Consider the following 18019-nt stretch of genomic DNA (forward strand, 5'->3'; position numbering starts at 1 on the left):
TTCTCAGGCACCTTTCAGAGTGATCCAAAATTCTTAAGCTCATGCAAAACATAACTTTCACTCTCTCTCTTGAAGCTGTATCTGCTGCCCCTGGGCCATATGCTAGAGGACAGAGATGTCAGAAGACTAACATCTGTTCCATCTTCCCCATCAGTGTGGCAATGACATCATATGCTTCTTTTAGATAATTTGCACATTATCAGACTAATTTTCAGATTATCTAATCAGCCGACATTACCCTTAATCAACTCAGCTCTCCTCTTTCAGTTCTGCAGAGTACAGCGTGCCCTCCACAGGCACACTGGGGTGGGGACTTTTCTTCTCTTGACAGATATTGAGAGCCTAGCTATATGCCAGGCCACCGCTATTAAACAGAAGACTGAGCCCTCTTGGGACTGAGGGCAACCCGACTTCCATGCCAGGAACCTGAGACATAGGCTTGGAATAAATTTTATAGATCCATATATTAAAACACATTTCCTTCATAGAAGCTCCAAGTATGTTGTAGAGAGCATTCTACAATCATTTATGCTATTAAATAAGAAAGAGATGCCATACCACCATTAATAATGTGTGTGTGTGTGTGTGTGTGCACGTGCGTGCATACTGTTGAGTCCAACTCTTTGCAACCCCATGGACTGTAGCCTGCCAGACTCCTCTGTCCATGAAATTTTCTAGGCAAGACTGCTGGAGTGGGTTGCCATTTCCTTCTCCAGGAGATCTTTCCAACCCAGGGATTGAACCCCCATCTCTTGTGTCTCCAACATTGGCAGGCAGGTTCTTTACCAGCTGAGCCACCACAGAAGTCCAACAGTTAATAATACGCCACATATATTTCTCTATAAATCATTTATTCTTACTTCTAGTGATGACTCTCCTTTTCCTTTGTTGTTCAGTCACTAAGTTAAGTCACTAAGTCATGTCCAGCTCTTTACGACCCTGGACTGCAGCAGGCCGGGCTCCTCTGTCCTCCACTGCCTCCTGGAGTTTGCTCAAATTCATGTCTATTGAGTCGGTGATGCTATCTAACCACCTCATCCTCTACCACCCCCTTCTCCTTTTGCCTTCAATCCTCCCCAGCATCTGAATCTTTTCCAATGAGTCAGCTCTTCACATCAGGTGGTCTACTTCAGCATCAGTCCTTCCAATGAATATTCAGGGTTGATTTCCTTTAGAATTGGCTGGTTTGATCTCCTTGCAGTCCAAGGGACTCTCAAGAGTTTTCCCCAGCGCCACATTTCAAAAGCATCAATTCTTCAGCCCATAGCGCTCTTTATGGTCCAACTCTCACATCCGTACATGACTACTGGAAAAACCAGAGATTTGACTATACAGACCTTTGCTGGCAAAGTGATGTCTCTGCTTTTTAATACGATGTCTAGGTTTGTTATAGCTTTCCTTCCAAGAAGTAAGCATCTTTTAATTTCATGGCTGCAGTCACCATACACAGTGATTTGGGGGCCCAAGAAAATAAAGTCTCCTTTTCCTATAGGATGACAACTACCCAGCCTGGCAGAGAAGATACTTAAAGCTGTGGCCCTTGCCCATGTTTCCACCATTTCTGCAATGCCACTGTCAAACCCAACTACTACTAATTGTCTGAACACAACATGCTACTTCACACCTCTGCCCCTGTGCACACAGTTCCCCGTGCTTGGGAAGCTTTCTCCCACCCAGTCAATTTCTCCTTGTTCTTCAAGGGCTAACTTGAAGGCCACTTCCTCAGGGAAGCCTTTGCAAATCCCCTCATGTTTTTTAAATGTTCTCATGTTCTGAAGCTTTCATTGTCCTGCAGGACTTTTTAAAACCCAGATTGCTGGGGCTTCACTGGTAGCTCAGTGGTAAAGAATCTGCTTGCCAATGCAGGAGACATGGGTTCGATCCCTGATCCGGGAAGAGCTCACGTGCTGTGGAGCAACTAAGGCCGCATGTGCCACAACTGTTGAACCAGTGCTCCAGAGCCCGGGAGCTACAACTACTGAGCCCACACACCCTAGAGGCTGTGTTCTGCAGCAAGAGAAGCCACCAGCAACGAGAAGCCTGCGGCCCCCAACTAGCAAGTAGCCCCTGCTCGTCGCAACTAGAGAAAGCCCACGTGCAGCAACAAAGACCTAACACAGCCAAAACACAAATTAAATAAATAAATAAAATTATTAAAACACACACACACAGAGTGCTGACCAGCACCCTCAGAGTCTGTTTCTGAAGGTCTGGTGGAGCCAGAAAACTGCATTCCCAGCAAGTTCCCAGGTGATGCTGAAGCCACACTTAGAGCACTGCTGCCCTTGGAGTAGAAAGTGTGCCATGCTCTTGAGCCCTTGGCTTCCTTCACCAGACTCTGTACAAACCCTATTACACATTCCTGCTCACGACTGCATGCTCTCCAAGGTCGGGGACCAAGACAGTATTTGATACATGATCGTTAAACCAACAGATGGATGGATGGATGGATAGATGGATGGACGGACTGATTAATATACTAGACTGAATTTATTCACACAGCTTTTTCATACAGGTCCATGACCTCAGAAATGCCCATACTCACACCACCCGCAAAGAAAGATACCTTGAAAACATCGTCTATAATAGATTACCACTGTGCAAAGAAGATAAAAAGAAATTCAAGAAGAGCTTTGACATTGTGAGCCTGTGTCAAAGGAGTTTTGAATTGTAACCCAGTGCTGTTTACCAATGGAGAAGGCAATGGCACCCCACTCCAGTACTCTTGCCTGGAAAATCCCAGGGATGGGGGAGCCTGGTGGGCTGCAGTCCATGGGGTCGCTAAGAGTCAGACACAACTGAGCAACTTCACTTTCCCTTTTCGCTTTCATGCATTGAAGAAGGAAATGGCAACCCACTCCAGTGTTCTGGAGAATCCTAGGGACAGTGGAGCCTGGTGGGCTGCCATCTATGGGGTCACACAGAGTCGGACACGACTGAAGTGACTTAGCAGCAGCAGCGGCTGTTTACCAAGGTGGCATTGACGGAGTCACAACAGGACGCCCCTGAGTGGCAGCTGTCAGAGTCCAAATCTGCCCAAACCTTCCCTCCATCTATTCACATAAATACAGTCTATGCATGTGTGTGTGTGTCTGTCTGTCTGTCTGTACACATATAGGCACATAAGTGCGAGTGACATTTGTAGAAAGTAGATGAAAGGGTCTAATGGTGGTCTAGTGGCTAAGATGCCTTGCTCCCAAGGCAGGAGGCATAAGTTCGATTCTTGGTCAGGGAACTAGATCCCACATCAACTAAAGATCATGCCACAGTGAAGATCAAAGATCCTATGTGCCAAAACTAAGACCCAGCACAGCCAGATAAATAAATAAAATATTTTTTTAAAAAGAAGAAGAAAGTAGATGAAGGTGGGCAGAGAAATATTAATAGAAGAAGTAGGAAGAATCCAGCCTCCTACAGGGAGGAGAAGGGTAGCAGCTCAGGCAGGGAGGACCCCATCAGAAAAGTCCTGTCTGTCAAGGAGGGGTGTCTGAGCTCCACACAGCCCTGCACTGCCTGGAGTTTAGGCAGAGAGGGAAGGGCACATAGCAAAGGGGACAGATGTGTGGGGAGGCAAGCAGCATATATCCAGGAGAAAATGTGGGCCCAGGAGAGGAACAAAGGCAGCAGAGCTGGGAGGCGGCGGGAGGCCGGAGAAGCGCAGCACAGGGCAGCATGGGGCGGAGGGCAGGGGCAGTCAGAGCCGGTTCCAGCACTCCACTCTGCCCTTTCAGCAGCGGCAGGAGCAGGGACGAGCAATGGGCTTTGCTGGAGACGCAGCTGGGGGGAAGCACAAGGGACAGCAGGAGGACCAAAGTCAAAAGGTCTCTGCGGCTGCAGGTGGTTCAAAGGCAGATGCCCGTGACATCTCCAGCGTCTGTAAGGGCAGCTTTTCCCACAGGCCTGTGCTCACAAGCAGCTGGGGTCACCCTGCAGCTCTGCTCAAAGGGGAAAAAGTCAGCATTCCCACCTCGCTGGCATCCAGAACCTTTTCTGGGGGGGAACTGGAGATGAACCTCCCGGATGGAGCGCTCCTGCCTCCCTCCCGCACTCCAAAAGCCTTGCCAAGGGAGGATCACAGGCTGAGACCTTGGAATGCTGCCGAAGCTTGTCACCTTCGATTCCCCGCACAGCCCCTGTAGCATTTACGGGCCGGATGGGTGTCCCACCACCAAACAGCGGGGGCAGCTAATGACTAGGTATTGATGATGCTGGCAATTAGAGCACATGGGAACATGGTGAGGGGGCCGCTCACCAGGGACGTGTGGGAGGGAGCAGGGCACACACTCGGAGTGGCAAACAGTCAGTGTTTGTGTGCAGGGGGCCCAGGAAGAGAGCTGCTGTCTCTTGGATTCATCCAGAGAAATTGGGGAAGAGGGGAGGGAGGGCTCTGTGGACACTGAGGGTATCTCTGTTGCAGCCCATCTCCCCTATCCCTGCTAGTAAAATTAGAGTTAATCACAGACTTCTCAGAGGCCTTGGGAGGAGATGTTGTCAAAATGGTGCTTGTGAGGGTTCTTGAACCTTCCTCATATGAGAAGGCCCTGGATGAGCCCAGCAACAGCTGTTGTTTTTCTACGCAGTTTAAACCCCTCCAGTGGTTGCATGATCCTTTATGAAGAACCCAATTTCTCACGACCAGGATGAGAGGAGAGGGATGGAGCGGGGCTGGAACAAGAGTGCTCGCTGGCAAACCCCCCGAGAGAGGGGAGCACATGGCTGGATACTCAGGGATTCGTCTCCATCCAGGAGAAAAGATGCAGCTTCCTCCCTAAGCAAGGCTGCCCAGCCTCACGGTGAGGACATAAGGACAATGACCCACAAGACTGCGTGAGGAGGTCCCGGTGGACGGAGAACAGCAGGGGCCAGTGCCCACCCTGGAAGTCAACAGACAGCTGGGAGGGGTCTGCAGGAAGGGCTAAGGAGTCCACTTGGGGCCCATGGTATACCTGGAGGTCACAAGGAACCCTCCTCTGTGGCTGCCATCACCACGCACACACACACAAAAAGATCCAGACCAAAGAGAGGCACGCCTAACCCTGTGGCGTGGGGAACAAAACGGCCTGTCATTTGAGAAGAGATTTAAAGGAGATACCCAGGTGGCTCAGTCGGTAAAGAATCTGCCTGCAATGCAGGAGACCTGGGTTCTATCCCTGGATCAGGGAGATGCCCTAAAGAAGGAAATGGCAACCCACTCCAGTATTCTTGCCTGGCAAATCCCATGAACAGAGGAACCTGGAGGGCTACAGGCCATGGGATCGCAAAGAGTCAGACACGACTTAGCAACTAAACCAGCACTACCATAAAGGAGATAAAGTGTCAGTCACTCAGTTGTGTCCAACTCTTTGTGACCCCATGGACTGTGGCCCTCCAGGCTCCTCTGTCCTTGGAATTCTCCAGGCAAGAATACTGGAGTGGGTTGCCATTTCTTTCTGCAGGGGATCTTCCCGACCCAGGGATTGAACCCAGGTCTCCCACATTGCAGGCAAACTCTTTACCAACTGAGCCACCAGGGAAGCCCTTAAAGGGGAGATAAGCCAGCGCCAGTTGCTGTTGTTTAGTCACTAAGTCATGTCCAGCTCTTTGTGACCCCATGGACTATAGCCGCCAGGCTCCTCTGCCCACGAGATTTTCCAGGCAAGAATACTGGAGTGGGTTGTCATTTCCTTCTCCAGGGGGTCTTCCCGACCCAGGGATTAAACTCATGTCTCTTGCTTTGGCAGGTGGATTCTTTACCACTGAGCCACCAAGGAAGCCCACAAGCCAGCACTGGGGGGAGTGGAAAATAACACCAAACGATAAATAGTTTAGAGAGAGCAACCTTTGCTAATCAACGCCTCCCAGATAGCAACTTAAATCAAAGGAAGGCACTCATGGCCTCCTCGAGGCAGGAGACAATAGCTATGCCTTGGCCACTTAGATCAGAGACAGGAGGAGAGGAGAGATGGCAGAATGCAAAACCCAGCTGATTGGTACGGGTCAATGTATATTCCTTTCTGGAAGATAAGGGTGATGAGACCAAGGGAACCTCTCCCCAGGGAGCAGGCAGAGACCTCAGCGTTGTGACTACTCAGAAGCTGACATGCGGAGGAGGGCACCTCCTGCCTGCTTTCAGGTTCTGTCCAGATAACAACAGTTGGTGAGAAAATAAACAGTCGGGCTTGCACCAGAAGAGAGGTTCACGAAGGGCTTGAATTCTTAAAGAGACTGAGAATTAAAGAAGGTGCTATGGTCTGAATCATGTCCCCCCCAAACTCACATGTTGAACTCTAACCCCCAGGATATGACTATATTTGGATCTAGGACCTTTAAAGAGATGATGAAAAAGCACAAGTTAGAATGAGACTGTTAGGATGGGCCCTAATCCAAGCTAACTGGTGTCCTTATAAAAAGAGGAAATCTGGACACACACATAACCTCAGAAGTACATGTGCACAACGGGATGACCACATGAAAGGCAGCAGGAGGGCAGCCACCTGCAAACCAAGGAGAGGGGCCTCCAAGGAGACCCACCCTGATGACACCTTGATGTGGGGCTTCTAGCTCCAGAACTGTGAGAAAACAAATCACTGGTAAGCCAGTCAGCCTTTGGTACTTTGTTGGGGCAATCCGAGGAACTAAGACAGAAGGCAATGCTACAAAGGGAAAGTGGGTTGGGGGTTAAGGGAGAACCCAGACTAATCCAAAGAAAGGTTTTGGCCAACATGTGTTCATTGTCTCAAACACTGGCTGAAGGCAGTCAATTCACATCAGTTGACTGAGTTGACTGACTGACATGCACAGGAGTCATCCTCAAACTCCAGAATCTGAATATTTTTAAAGGTCTGATCCCTTGTATTTCATTGACTTGTTCGCTAAAGGAACCCCTACCACAAAATCTTCTGAACAAAATAGAAAACACTGGCATGTCCACAATTATTCCTCACCCCATCATCCTAGAATGACCCACATTTTGAAGCAAGCCCTAAAGATCCCATCATCCCATCCCATCCTGAGTTTGGGGTGGGTCCAGAAACCTTAAAGAATGTCGTAGAGGGAAGTCACGTGGTGAATGCTAAGCCCTTTGCGACTCTCTAATTCATAAATGGAAGCTGAAGAAGGAAAGAAAGAATAGAAATGGAAACACAAATTTCAGAATCATTTTGGCTCTCCAGAGCCCAGCATCCCCAATGACAAGCACACCCAGGTCATGTTTGCTGATTGAGGGATCAAGAGAAGAGCATGGAAACTCTAGGGTAGTATTTTTTTACCCAAATTGTGACCTTACGAGAGCCAAGACGATGGATCAAGAATATCCTGTGTCTCTTATGGCCAAGGAGACATTTGGAAGGTCTGTCTGAACTGACACACCCCAGAGCTTTGCCCAACTCAGATTAGCAGCTGTGAATGGATCTTCTGGAGCTGGGGAAAAAGACTGCCAGGTCTGGCATTTGACGATAGCCAGGTGAAGAGGTTTCCCTTGGCCTTAACACTTACCTTCTGTCCTCTGGGAACAGAGCTGGGTGTGCCACCCCTGCTCAGCCCACTCTAAGCCTGGGGCTCCGCTGACCTACGGGGTATTTGGGAGGCTGAAACAGCCAACTCATCACAAATCATTGAGACCAATCCACAAGTGCCAGCAGACAATCCCACAGGTGAACAGAAAGGAAAGCTTGTAGCCCTGCCCATCCACCTTACCACTCACCCAACCCAACACCTGGGTACTCACGTCTGTGGTTCTCATTTCTGTGGTTGGGTGGGGACCGGGTCTCCTGGTCTTGGGCCTCATCCCCCTCCTCGCTGGCCAGATGAGTGTGAGCATAGTGGTAGCTGAGTCCCGGCCGGTTCTTGTAGCGCTTGCCGCAGACTAGAGAAGAAAAGAAGAAAGGAAAACAAAAATGTCAGCAACGTCTGCAGCCGCTGCCATCAATCTCCCAGGCAGTGGCTCATCCATCCACCCCAGAGCCAGTTTCCTTGAAAAAGTGTCTCCCACTCCCAACACCCCTCACCCACTGGACAGAACCAACAGCACTATAACAGCACGGACCCAGGTAAAGAAAAACCCCAGAAGTTGAACTGAGTAAGAGCACCATCATTTCCTAGCTGTGAGACCCTGGGAAAGTCACTTGCCCTCTCTGCCTCAGGTTTCTTCAGAGGAAAAATGAGAATCACAATAGTACTTCACTCTTGAGTTGTTATGATGAGTTAATCTCTGTGCAAAGCACTTGAGAACAGAGCTGGGCACACGGGAAGGGTGGTCGTTATTATAACTTTGAAGTTAAAAGGTATTAGGAGTCTATTTTGGCTTCCCAAGCGGCGCTAGTGGTAAAGAACCACCTGCCAATGCAAGAGATGTAGGAGGAGCAAGTCCAATCCCTGGGTCAGGAAGATCCACTGGAGAAGGGCATGGCAACCCACTTCAGTATTCTTGCCTGGAGAATCCCACGGACAGAGGATCCTAGCAGGCTGTAGTCCATAGGGTCACAAAGTGAGACATGACTGAAGCGACTTAGCACGCACAGACTGGAGTCTATTTAATTTAATCCAATGTCCCGTATATGGATGAGGCAAGTGAGGCCCGGCAAGGCTAAGCGATGTGCCTGGGAACACACAGCCAGTTATGGATGAGCCAGCCACCGGAACCCAGGCAGCCTGGACTCCTGTGCAGTTCTCCTTCTGCCACCCTCTGGTTGACTCTGTATGAAGTACAAAAGCTTTATGTGGACCATATTTTTGATGTGATTTTTGTGCCAGAAAAACACATTCCATTTCCACCATGAAAACCATAAATCCAAGGCATCCTTGGTAAATGTGCTAGCCAGGAGCTTGTGTCCTTGATGGCCCAAGGAGTCTCTGATACCCCAAATCTCTAAAAAATGTGTCCCGGCAGGCCCTACTACTCAAGTGGACAGTCGGAGACAAGGGCAACAAGCAACACAAATATGGTTTCTTGGGGCCAAAAAGATGAAAGGGCAGCTCCCTTGGTTGTCTGCTCAGCACATAAATGGCTAAGACTAGACCACTGTCACCCCCCTGCCTACCACAAAGCCCAACATCCCAGCCCCTGGAGGGATGGCACTTCTGGTGGCAGAAGTCTTGAGGGTCTTCAGGTAAAAATCCTGTGCTGACCCTCTCATCTTGCCCCCATCTCTCCCCAGCAGAGCAAACCCCACCCAATCTGCTGGACCAGCTGAAATTGGCAGCTTTAAGAGACTCTCCCTTCACATGCCTGGGTTATAGCTGTGATAGTAAACACTTCACAAGGTGGAAAGAGCACAGGCTTCATCATCAGACATGGGTTCAAATCCCACTTCCAGGGGCCAAAGTTGACCAGCTGCATGACCTCCACAGTATAGAGAAGAGCTGTGACACAATGCTCTTACCAGCCTCCCTTATTATTTCTGGTGGGGTTTCCTTTCTTTCCTCATGGCTTAGACAGTAAAGAATCCGCCTACAATGCAGGAGACCTGGGTTCGATCCCTGAGTCAGGAAGATCCCCTGGAGAAGGGAATGGCTACTCACTCCAGTGTTCTTGCCTGGAGAATTCCATGGACAGAGGAGCTTCACAGAGTACAGTCCACGGGATCTCAGAGTGGGACATAACCGAGCAACTTTTTTTTTCCTTTCTTACTAGATTCTCTTGGGTTTTTCAAGTATTATAACCTCAGCAAAAATAGATAATGTCATCTCTTCTTTCTCATATTTATACAAACTATTTTATCTTCTTAGCTTAATTCATTTGTAAGAATCACCAAGACCATATTCTAAGACAGCAAAAGTAAGTTTTTCCTATTGTAGTGAAATTGCATTTAGTGATTCGCTGTTTAGAATTCACTGTAAGTGACTAGGCTGTATTCTCTATCAAGTTTAAGTAGTTCGTCTTATTCCTGGGTTAGTTTTATTACAGGAGAATTTTACCAGCTGGCCTTTCAGCATCTACTAATATATGACGCTACTTTAGTTTGTTGATATGGTGAATTACATTGATTTCCTAATGCTTCCAACTATTGAGCCATTCTTGCATTCCTAGAATGTACCCCCTTTGATTGGAGCGTATTATCTTTTTTATATGCTGCTGCATTCTATTTTCTAATTTTACATCTACACTCAGACTTGAGATAGGTCTATAATTTTTCACCTATCTTTTATCTTGCTTTTCAGTCACATAGTTATGTTGACTTCCAAAAACGAATTGAGTTCTCTGTGAAATTGAATAAGACACATAATCCCTATGTGACTTTTTTTTTAATCTGAAAACAACAATAGTACTACCTACCTTGAAGGATTATAAGTAACATTTGTAAAGTATCTCATTCAGTACCCATCACCTAAAAGATGCTCAAGAAACAGTAGTGAGGGGTGAGGGGCTTCAGTGTGGTCTACCACAGGAGACCACAGGAGGCGCCGGACCCTCCTGAAAGAGGGGCTTTCACCTTTACCTCTACAACGGAATCTGGCAATTATCTGGACTATCTCAACAAGGTGAGAGTCTGAAATTCAAGTGTTGATCAAGTTGTTGACCTAGTAACTATAAATTCAAGTCCTGCAATTGGCTTCCCTCTCTCTCTCTCCTCTTCACGGGCACACATAAATATTGCAAAAAAAATAATAACATGGCACTACACATCTCAATTCCATTTCACTCAGGAAATGGGCCCTAAGGAGACCTCTGAGGCACACTGTGGGCCTGCTTGTGGCTTTTTCTATTTAACCTTTTAAATGATCTAAGGGCAATAAACAGCAAATTACGGGGTCACTGGACATAAATTCATTTTATTACCAAGCATATTACTGGTGAGGAGTAAATGTGTTTATTAAAATAAGGACAATAACATCAGTACTGATACGGGGACACCTCAGCCGCCTCTGCAGCTCTCCCACCACATGCGCCTCCGCATTTTATTTGAGTCGTTTTGTTGTGATTACAGCTTGTTGCTGTTGTTTTAGTCACTAAGTTGTATCTGACTCTTTTGTGACCCACGGACTGTAGCCCACCAGGCCCCTCTATCCGGGGGAGTTCCCAGGCAAGAATACTGGAGTGGGTTGCCGTTTCCTTCTCCAGGGGATCTTCCCAACCCAGGGATCAAACCTGGGTCTCCTGCATTGATAGGCGGATTATTATTTTTTTAGTTTATTTATTTATTTTAATTGGAGGCTAATTACTTTACACTATTATGGTGGTTTTTGCCTTACATCAATATCAATCAGCCACGGGTATACATGTGTCCCCCCATCGTGACGCCCCCCGCCTCCCTTCCCACCCCATCCCTCTGGGTTTTCCCAGAGCACCAGTTTTGAGTGCCCAGGCAGGCGGATTCTTTACCACTGAGCCACCACACTGTCTTCCTTAATCACAGAATCCCAGGATCTTAAGAGTCATGTGGTCTAACTAGCTATCCAATTGTTTTATTCCCATGAACACTCTAGATGCCTTTCTGGAACAACTCCACTGATGGGGAACTCACTACCCACCCGAGCGGACATTTCTTCTTTGATTTCCTTAAATTATGGCTAGGACTGCACTGGAGGGCCTCTCCTAGGACCGTTTCATACCAATTTCCTCTTGATGGCAACGACTCTACCTCTCATGCTGCCAAACACATTTTACACCTTCAAAACATACCCACTGAATAGCTGATGAGTGAACCCAGCAACACTTTGTAGAAAACCAGGAGATCGGGGAGGAGGTAGGTGTGCAGAACCGGCTCCATCTATCCACATTAATCTCACACTAATAGTTCTTAAAACCTACAAAACCAAATCCAAGCAAAAAGCTTCCCTTATCTCCTTCCCCAACATCACAGACAGTAACTGTCTTAGAGTAGATCCTTTTGCTAGAAGAGAGATTCTCAAAGAGTAATCCCCAGACCAGCACCTTCAGCAGCACCTGGGAAGCTGTTAGAGATGCAGATTCTTGGGTTCTGCCCCAGGCCTACCGGATCAGAAAGTCTGGGGTAGAGCCTGGCAATCTGTGTGCTAACAGGCCCTGTAGGTAACTTTGAATACACACTACAGTTTGAGAACCACTGTTAGAAGATTGAATATTTTGAGGCTTGACTCCCACCCTGCGTCTGCCTGCCCTTCTGGATGGATGGTGGTGGCAGGCAGGGGCAGTGGGAGGCAGCCCTGAGATCTGTGTTCCATTATTAGAAGTAACAGAACCAGACGGCACATGGAGGTCCTGGAAGCCAGACCCCTTAACCACGATCCCTACATGCAGAGCTTTCCAGGTGGAGCTTCATTTTTTACCACCTGCTTATACAATGTCATCCCTTCGTCACCAGGTCTTCAAGAAAACATTTATTAAACACCTAGTGTGTGCCCAGTCTTGAGGTACCAGAAGACAAAGATGAATGAGCCCGTCTCCTCCCTCCAGGAGTCCGCAGTCTAGCACAGGGGATACACACATCAGCTAGCAAGGAGGGAGGTGGGACCCATGCACCACTGTGAGCCTGTGCACGGCAAAGAGGAGGGCCCAGTGCCTGGGCTTGAGGCAGGGATGGGGGGATAGCTTCCCGGGGGAGGTGGATGAGCTATGGCAAGTGAGATAGCAGGGCATCACCAGGCAGACAGAGGAGGAGGGCCTGTGGGCACCAAAGCACATTTCACCAGCACCTCTGGGGCCTGCAGGATGTTTAGTAAAGCCGGTGGGAAGCAGGCTTCGGGGTGGGTGTGAGGAGACTAAGGAGAGGAAGGTGGGTGGGACTTTATTCCGACAGTGGGAGGCCAGGGGAGGACTGTGTGTATCCGGAGGACCTACTTAATCAGATTTATATTTTAGAGATACCGCTTAAGACTCTAGTGCGAAAGATGGATTTGGAGATGGCAGGAGGCTATTTTAGGGCTTCCCTGATGTCTCAGATGGTAAAGAATCTGCCTGCAATGCAGGAGACCCAGGTTCGATCCCTGGATGGGAAGATTTTGTGGAGAAGGGAATGGCAACCCATTCCGGATTTGATGTAACTATAAAGACATCCTGAAATCACCTAAATCTAATGTCAAATTGAGTCAGACATGACTGAGCAACAACAACAACAGAGGCTACTCTAATTTTTAATGTGTGAACAATGAGGACTTCAGCATAGGAAGGAGGTTAAAGAGAGAGAATCTGGTAGAAGTTGGAGCAGGTGGGAGGAAGCAGCAAGGAGGAGCCTAAAAAGACTTCGGCCAACTTGGCTTCCTGGCCACGCACCATCCAGCACCCGTCCACCTCCCCAGCCTCACCTGGAGCCACATTCCACCTCCTTCTTGGACTTCCTGCCCACTGACCTTTCATTTCTTAAACAGTTTTCTTTCCACCACAGAGCCTTTGCACAAGCCTCTACCCAGAATGTCCCCCAACCCCAGTTTGCCTGATTAACTTCAGTTAATGATCCTTCATGATCCTTCAGTTCTCCAGTATTTCCAGTCACAATTAGGACCCTGGTGTGTTATCTTCCCAGGATGAGTCATGTATCAGTACTTGTCTCTCCCACTAGCAGCAAGCATGGCAGGCCCTGAGTGTCTGGACACTGATGCAGCCCCAGTGCTCAGCTTGGGGCCTACACTTGATGTCAGCTAAGGGAAGCAAACGAAGATCATGGCATCTGGTCCCATCACTTCATGAGAAATAGATGGGGAAACAGTGGAAACAGTGTCAGACTTTATTTTTGGGGGCTCCCTAATCACTGCAGTTGGTGACTGCAGCCATGAAATTAAAAGACGCTTACTCCTTGAAAGGAAAGTTATGACCAATCTAGACAGCATATTGAAAAGCAGAGACGTTACTTTGCCAACAAAGGTCCGTCTAGTCAAGGCTATGGTTTTTCCAGTGGTCATGTATGGATGTGAGAGTTGGACTGTGAAGAAGGCTGAGCTCCAAAGAATTGATGCTTTTGAACTGTGGTGTTGGAGAAGACTCTTGAGAGTCCCTTGGACTGCAAGGAGATCCAACCAGTCCATTCTGAAGGAGATCAGCCCTGGGATTTCTTTGGAAGGAATGATGCTAAAGCTGAAACTCCAGTACTTTGGCCACCTCATGCGAAGAGTTGACTCATTGGAAAAGACTCTGATGCTGGGAGGGATTGGGGGCAGGAGGAGAAGGGGACGACAGAGGATGAGATGGCTGGATGGCATCACTGACTCGATGTACGTGAGTCTCAGTGAACTCCGGGAGTTGGTGATGGACAGGGAGGCCTGGCGTGCTGCGATTCATGGGGTCGCAAAGAGTCGGACACGACTGAGCGACTGAACTGAAGGGAAGCAATAAAAACACCCAGGCTTCTGATTTGGGCAGTGGGGTAGAAGCATGTAGCAGGAAACTCAGATTTAAAGAAGGAAGGGAATGAGTTCAGTCTGGGGTGGAGATTTTGGATTAAGTTATTCCAAATCGCCACCCTCACCGTGGAAGAGCTGCCACAGTTAAAGCAGGATTCCCCAGTCTGCGGCTGGCTTATACACCTGGAGTTTTAGGAAGGAGATGCGGATGTTGGAGCTGGCAGGGTGGCAGTAGAACTTACGGATCAGGAAAGAATGAGGAGAGGAAGAAAAAAGGTGTGGACACAGGACAGAACTCAGAAAACACCAGTATCTTAAGAGTCTGGTGGAGAAAGAGAAACCAACATAAAATTTTTGTTAAGAAAAAGTTACACCCACCAGACTTCCCTGGTGATCCAGTGGCTAAGACTCCACCTTTAAATGCAGGCAGAGGGGTTTGATTTCTGGGTGGGGAACTAAGATCCCACACACCAAAACTAAGAGTTTGCATGCCCAAACTAAAGATCCACATGATGCAACAAAAACGGAAGAGCCCGTGTGCTGCAACTAAGACCAGGGACAGCCAAAGAAATAAAAATAAAGAAGAAGAAAGAAAGACTCACACAGGAGTGAGTAACCTAGGACAGAGGAGCAGGGTTTCCAGGTGACATTAGAGAAGACACCACCAGTCTTGGTTCCTGCTAACAGCTACTGATTGTGTACCACGTGCCAGGCCTGATCTGGGGCTTCAAGGACATTTGCTCACAGCCACACGCATCCTCATTTTCTAGAGGCAGAGCCTGGATAAGGTCAGATGCCCTAGAGGGTCAAGAAGGATGGGGCCTGAGAAGAGACCACCAGGCTATTAGTAGGTCACCTAGTGAGCACGGAACCCACAGACTCCCAGAGGATAAAGTAAGGCTGCAGTGAGCTAGGATGCTTCTGGAAATGAGGAAGTGGCGATGGGGGTGACAGACCATTCCTTCCAGCATGGCTGCAGAAGAGGAAGGAGTCAGCAGGTGGATGGATGGGACTGTGGAGTCCACAGAGACTGAGCAGGGCTTGTCCTTTAACAGAATAGATCCTGAGCAGGCTCGGAGGCTAAGGGGAAAGAGGCAGGAGGCAGAGGGGAGTTTGAAAGGCAGGGTTAGGAGAGACTGGAGTTCATGGGCAAGATGTGCTGTGTGTGTTTAGTCACTCAGTCGTGTCTGACTCTTTGCAACCCCCTGGACTGTAGCCCGCCAGGGTCCTCTGTCCATGGGGATTCTCCAGGCCAGAATAGTGGAGTGGGTTGCCATTTCCTCCTGCAGGGGATCTTCCCAACCCAGGGATGGAACCCAGGTCTCCCGCATTGCAGGCAGATTCTTTACCATCTGAGCCACCAGGGAAGCCCATTGAACAAGACGTCTGACCCCAAAACAAAGCTGCTGACCCAAGTCCCAGTCCTTCAGATGACTTCATCCTAGGGCCAAGAGATTTCTAAGATTTATTTTGGCTGAAGTGCATTCTAGATCAGACTGCTGCATCAAGATGAAAAGAAATGCCTTGGAAATCCTGCTTTGACTGGTTTGGAAGAGAAGGAACATACAGCATTGTCTCACCTTCTATATGGATTTCATCACATCTTCCTGCCACTCTGAACACTTGTGAACCAGTTTTGTAAACGGGAGACCAGTGCATTCAGATAGGGTCCCGGGGTCAGGAGGGCCCCACACTTAGTTTAATGTTTTGCTGTCATTAAAGGTAAATGTTTGCTGTCACCTTGAAATTTTTAATACTATGAAATAAAGGGCCCCTTATTTGCATTTTGTACTGATCCCTGCAAATTATGCATCTGGTGGACTTCCCCTGTGGTCCAGTGGTTAAGATGCCACCTTTCAATGCAGGGATCATGGGTTCAATCCTATATGCTGCATGATGTGACAGATAAAAAAAAAAGCATCTGGTCCTGGAAACCTATGGAAGCAGGGGGTGGAGATCTGGGACTGTCATTCCAAACAGCCACCCTGGTCATGTAAGAGCTGCCACAGTGAATGCAGGACCCAGCCAGCTCCAGTCAGGAGTAAAGTTCCCCTCTGAGGTAACTATTAATAGGAAACCTGGCCAGAGTGGTTAGTCACTCAACAGTGGGCATTTTAGTGCCAGCGACAGCTCTGGCCCTGCTTCTAGGGCAACCCTTCCTTCAGAGAGACAGGATCTGTCTTGGAATATGGGTAAGCTGATCTGAACTGCCTGGGTTCAAATCCAAGCTCTGCTGCTGACTGACTGTGATCTTGGGCGAGTGGCTGAATCTCTCTGTGCCTTAGCATCCTCTCGGGAAAACAGGACGATCGCGGCAGCCCACCTACCACACAGCTGGGAGGCTATGTGAGAGAATACATGGAAAGCAGTGCAGGGCTCGCAGTAAGCCTCAGCCGCTGTCAGCCATCGTCCACACTGCGGATCCACAAAGGGAATAAACCCTAAAGGCGCGGTTGGGGGGGGTGAGAGGAACTAGCAGTTTCTCCTCTGAAGTCTGGGGTGAAGGAGTTGCAAGAAAATAGAATGTTGGGAAACATACATTCTGAAAATAAAAGTATTAGAACCATCTGCTATCCTTTTATCACGTCAGCAATCTCACTCTGGAATTATCTGTCGTGCAGAATCAGACTGAGCCCCAAGACAGCTGAAGCATTCAGACAGGGCTTCGCCCCCTCCTCCGGCTCCCATCTCCCTCCCCAGGGCAGGCTCCTTGGCCAGGCGCCTCTGAAGCCAGCACCCCGGGACCAGTCAACTTTGCCTGTGCACAACCTAAGGTCCTTCTTTTCACCCTGGCAGCTCGCACCTGGATCATGTGTTCCCAGCACGGCGCACATGGAGAGGGCCGGTTGTGACAACGAGGAAGGTCTAGCTTGCCTCCCTCTCTCTCCTTCCCCTGGGGCAAATCCATCTGTCAAGCTGCAAAATGAGAGCTTGCCCACTTCCCTACCAGAGCTGGAGTCTCCAGGCAGGACCTCCTGTCTGGAGTTATGAATACCTTTAGGGCTGCCCCAGAATATTTACAGCACGATGCCACCACCACCTCCCCCAACAGCACTTCAACCCTACATCCCTCACTCCTTCTGAGGATGAGGGAGGATGGGGAGGCAGGGGAGGAGGGAGGAAGAGGAGGAGGAGGAGGAACAATCAAGGGCAGTGTGCGTGAACAAAGCCGGCTGCAGAGACAGCAGAATCCTTCCTGCCGGGGAGAAGCAGCCGCCTTCCCCACTGATAACTTAATGACTCTGGCACATTTTCATCAGCCCAACTTGGAGCACGCAGTGGGTATCTGAGCCAGTGGTTTCCGAGAGCCTGAAAGCAGCGACTGAAAGCAATTACGGGATGAGTGTCCAAGAGACAAAGCCTGGGCCTTGGGAGTCACCAGGCTGCATCTCTTTCCCAGCTCTGCCCCCTGGCACTTCCATACAGCCCTCAGGATGCCACTTCCCTTGCTCTGCAGCTCAACTTCCCCTTCTGTAAAAATTGACCCAGCGGGGCCTGTCACCTGCCAATGCCTCCAAGGCAGCCTGCTTACAGACTATCGGGCAGGCACACATTCTTACACGGAGCCTCACGATAGCTCAGGAGGTAGGGGCTGTCACCCCATCTCACGGAGGAGGAAACTGAGTCTGGGGGCACTGAGACCACTCACTGAATGGCAGAGGTGGGATTTGAACTCAGGCCTGTTGAAGAACACAGACCCAAAGATGCGCTATTCAGTCTCCATGCACTGCCCCTCCCAGTGCCCGGAGCTGACCTCTACGGCCTCGTGCCCTCTGCTTCCGGTGGA

The 18019-nt window shown here is 49.0% G+C and overlaps 1 protein-coding gene across 5 annotated transcripts in view; it reads right to left on the bottom strand.

Moving 5' to 3' along the window:
• The window catches only part of DPF3 (double PHD fingers 3), a 295203-nt gene that overhangs the window by 88594 nt on the left and 188590 nt on the right, over positions 1-18019 (bottom strand). For all 5 annotated transcript variants that reach the window (XR_009738805.1, XM_061429342.1, XM_061429343.1 and 2 more), the window contains exon 7: positions 7706-7843. Coding sequence is in view for 4 of the 5 variants with exons in the window: in XM_061429342.1 (XP_061285326.1) it covers positions 7706-7843 (138 nt within the window). In the remaining variant the exon portion in view is untranslated. The remainder of the gene's footprint in view (positions 1-7705; positions 7844-18019) is intronic.

Source organism: Bos javanicus, chromosome 10 (assembly GCF_032452875.1).
Source record: "Bos javanicus breed banteng chromosome 10, ARS-OSU_banteng_1.0, whole genome shotgun sequence".
Taxonomy (NCBI): domain Eukaryota; kingdom Metazoa; phylum Chordata; class Mammalia; order Artiodactyla; family Bovidae; genus Bos; species Bos javanicus.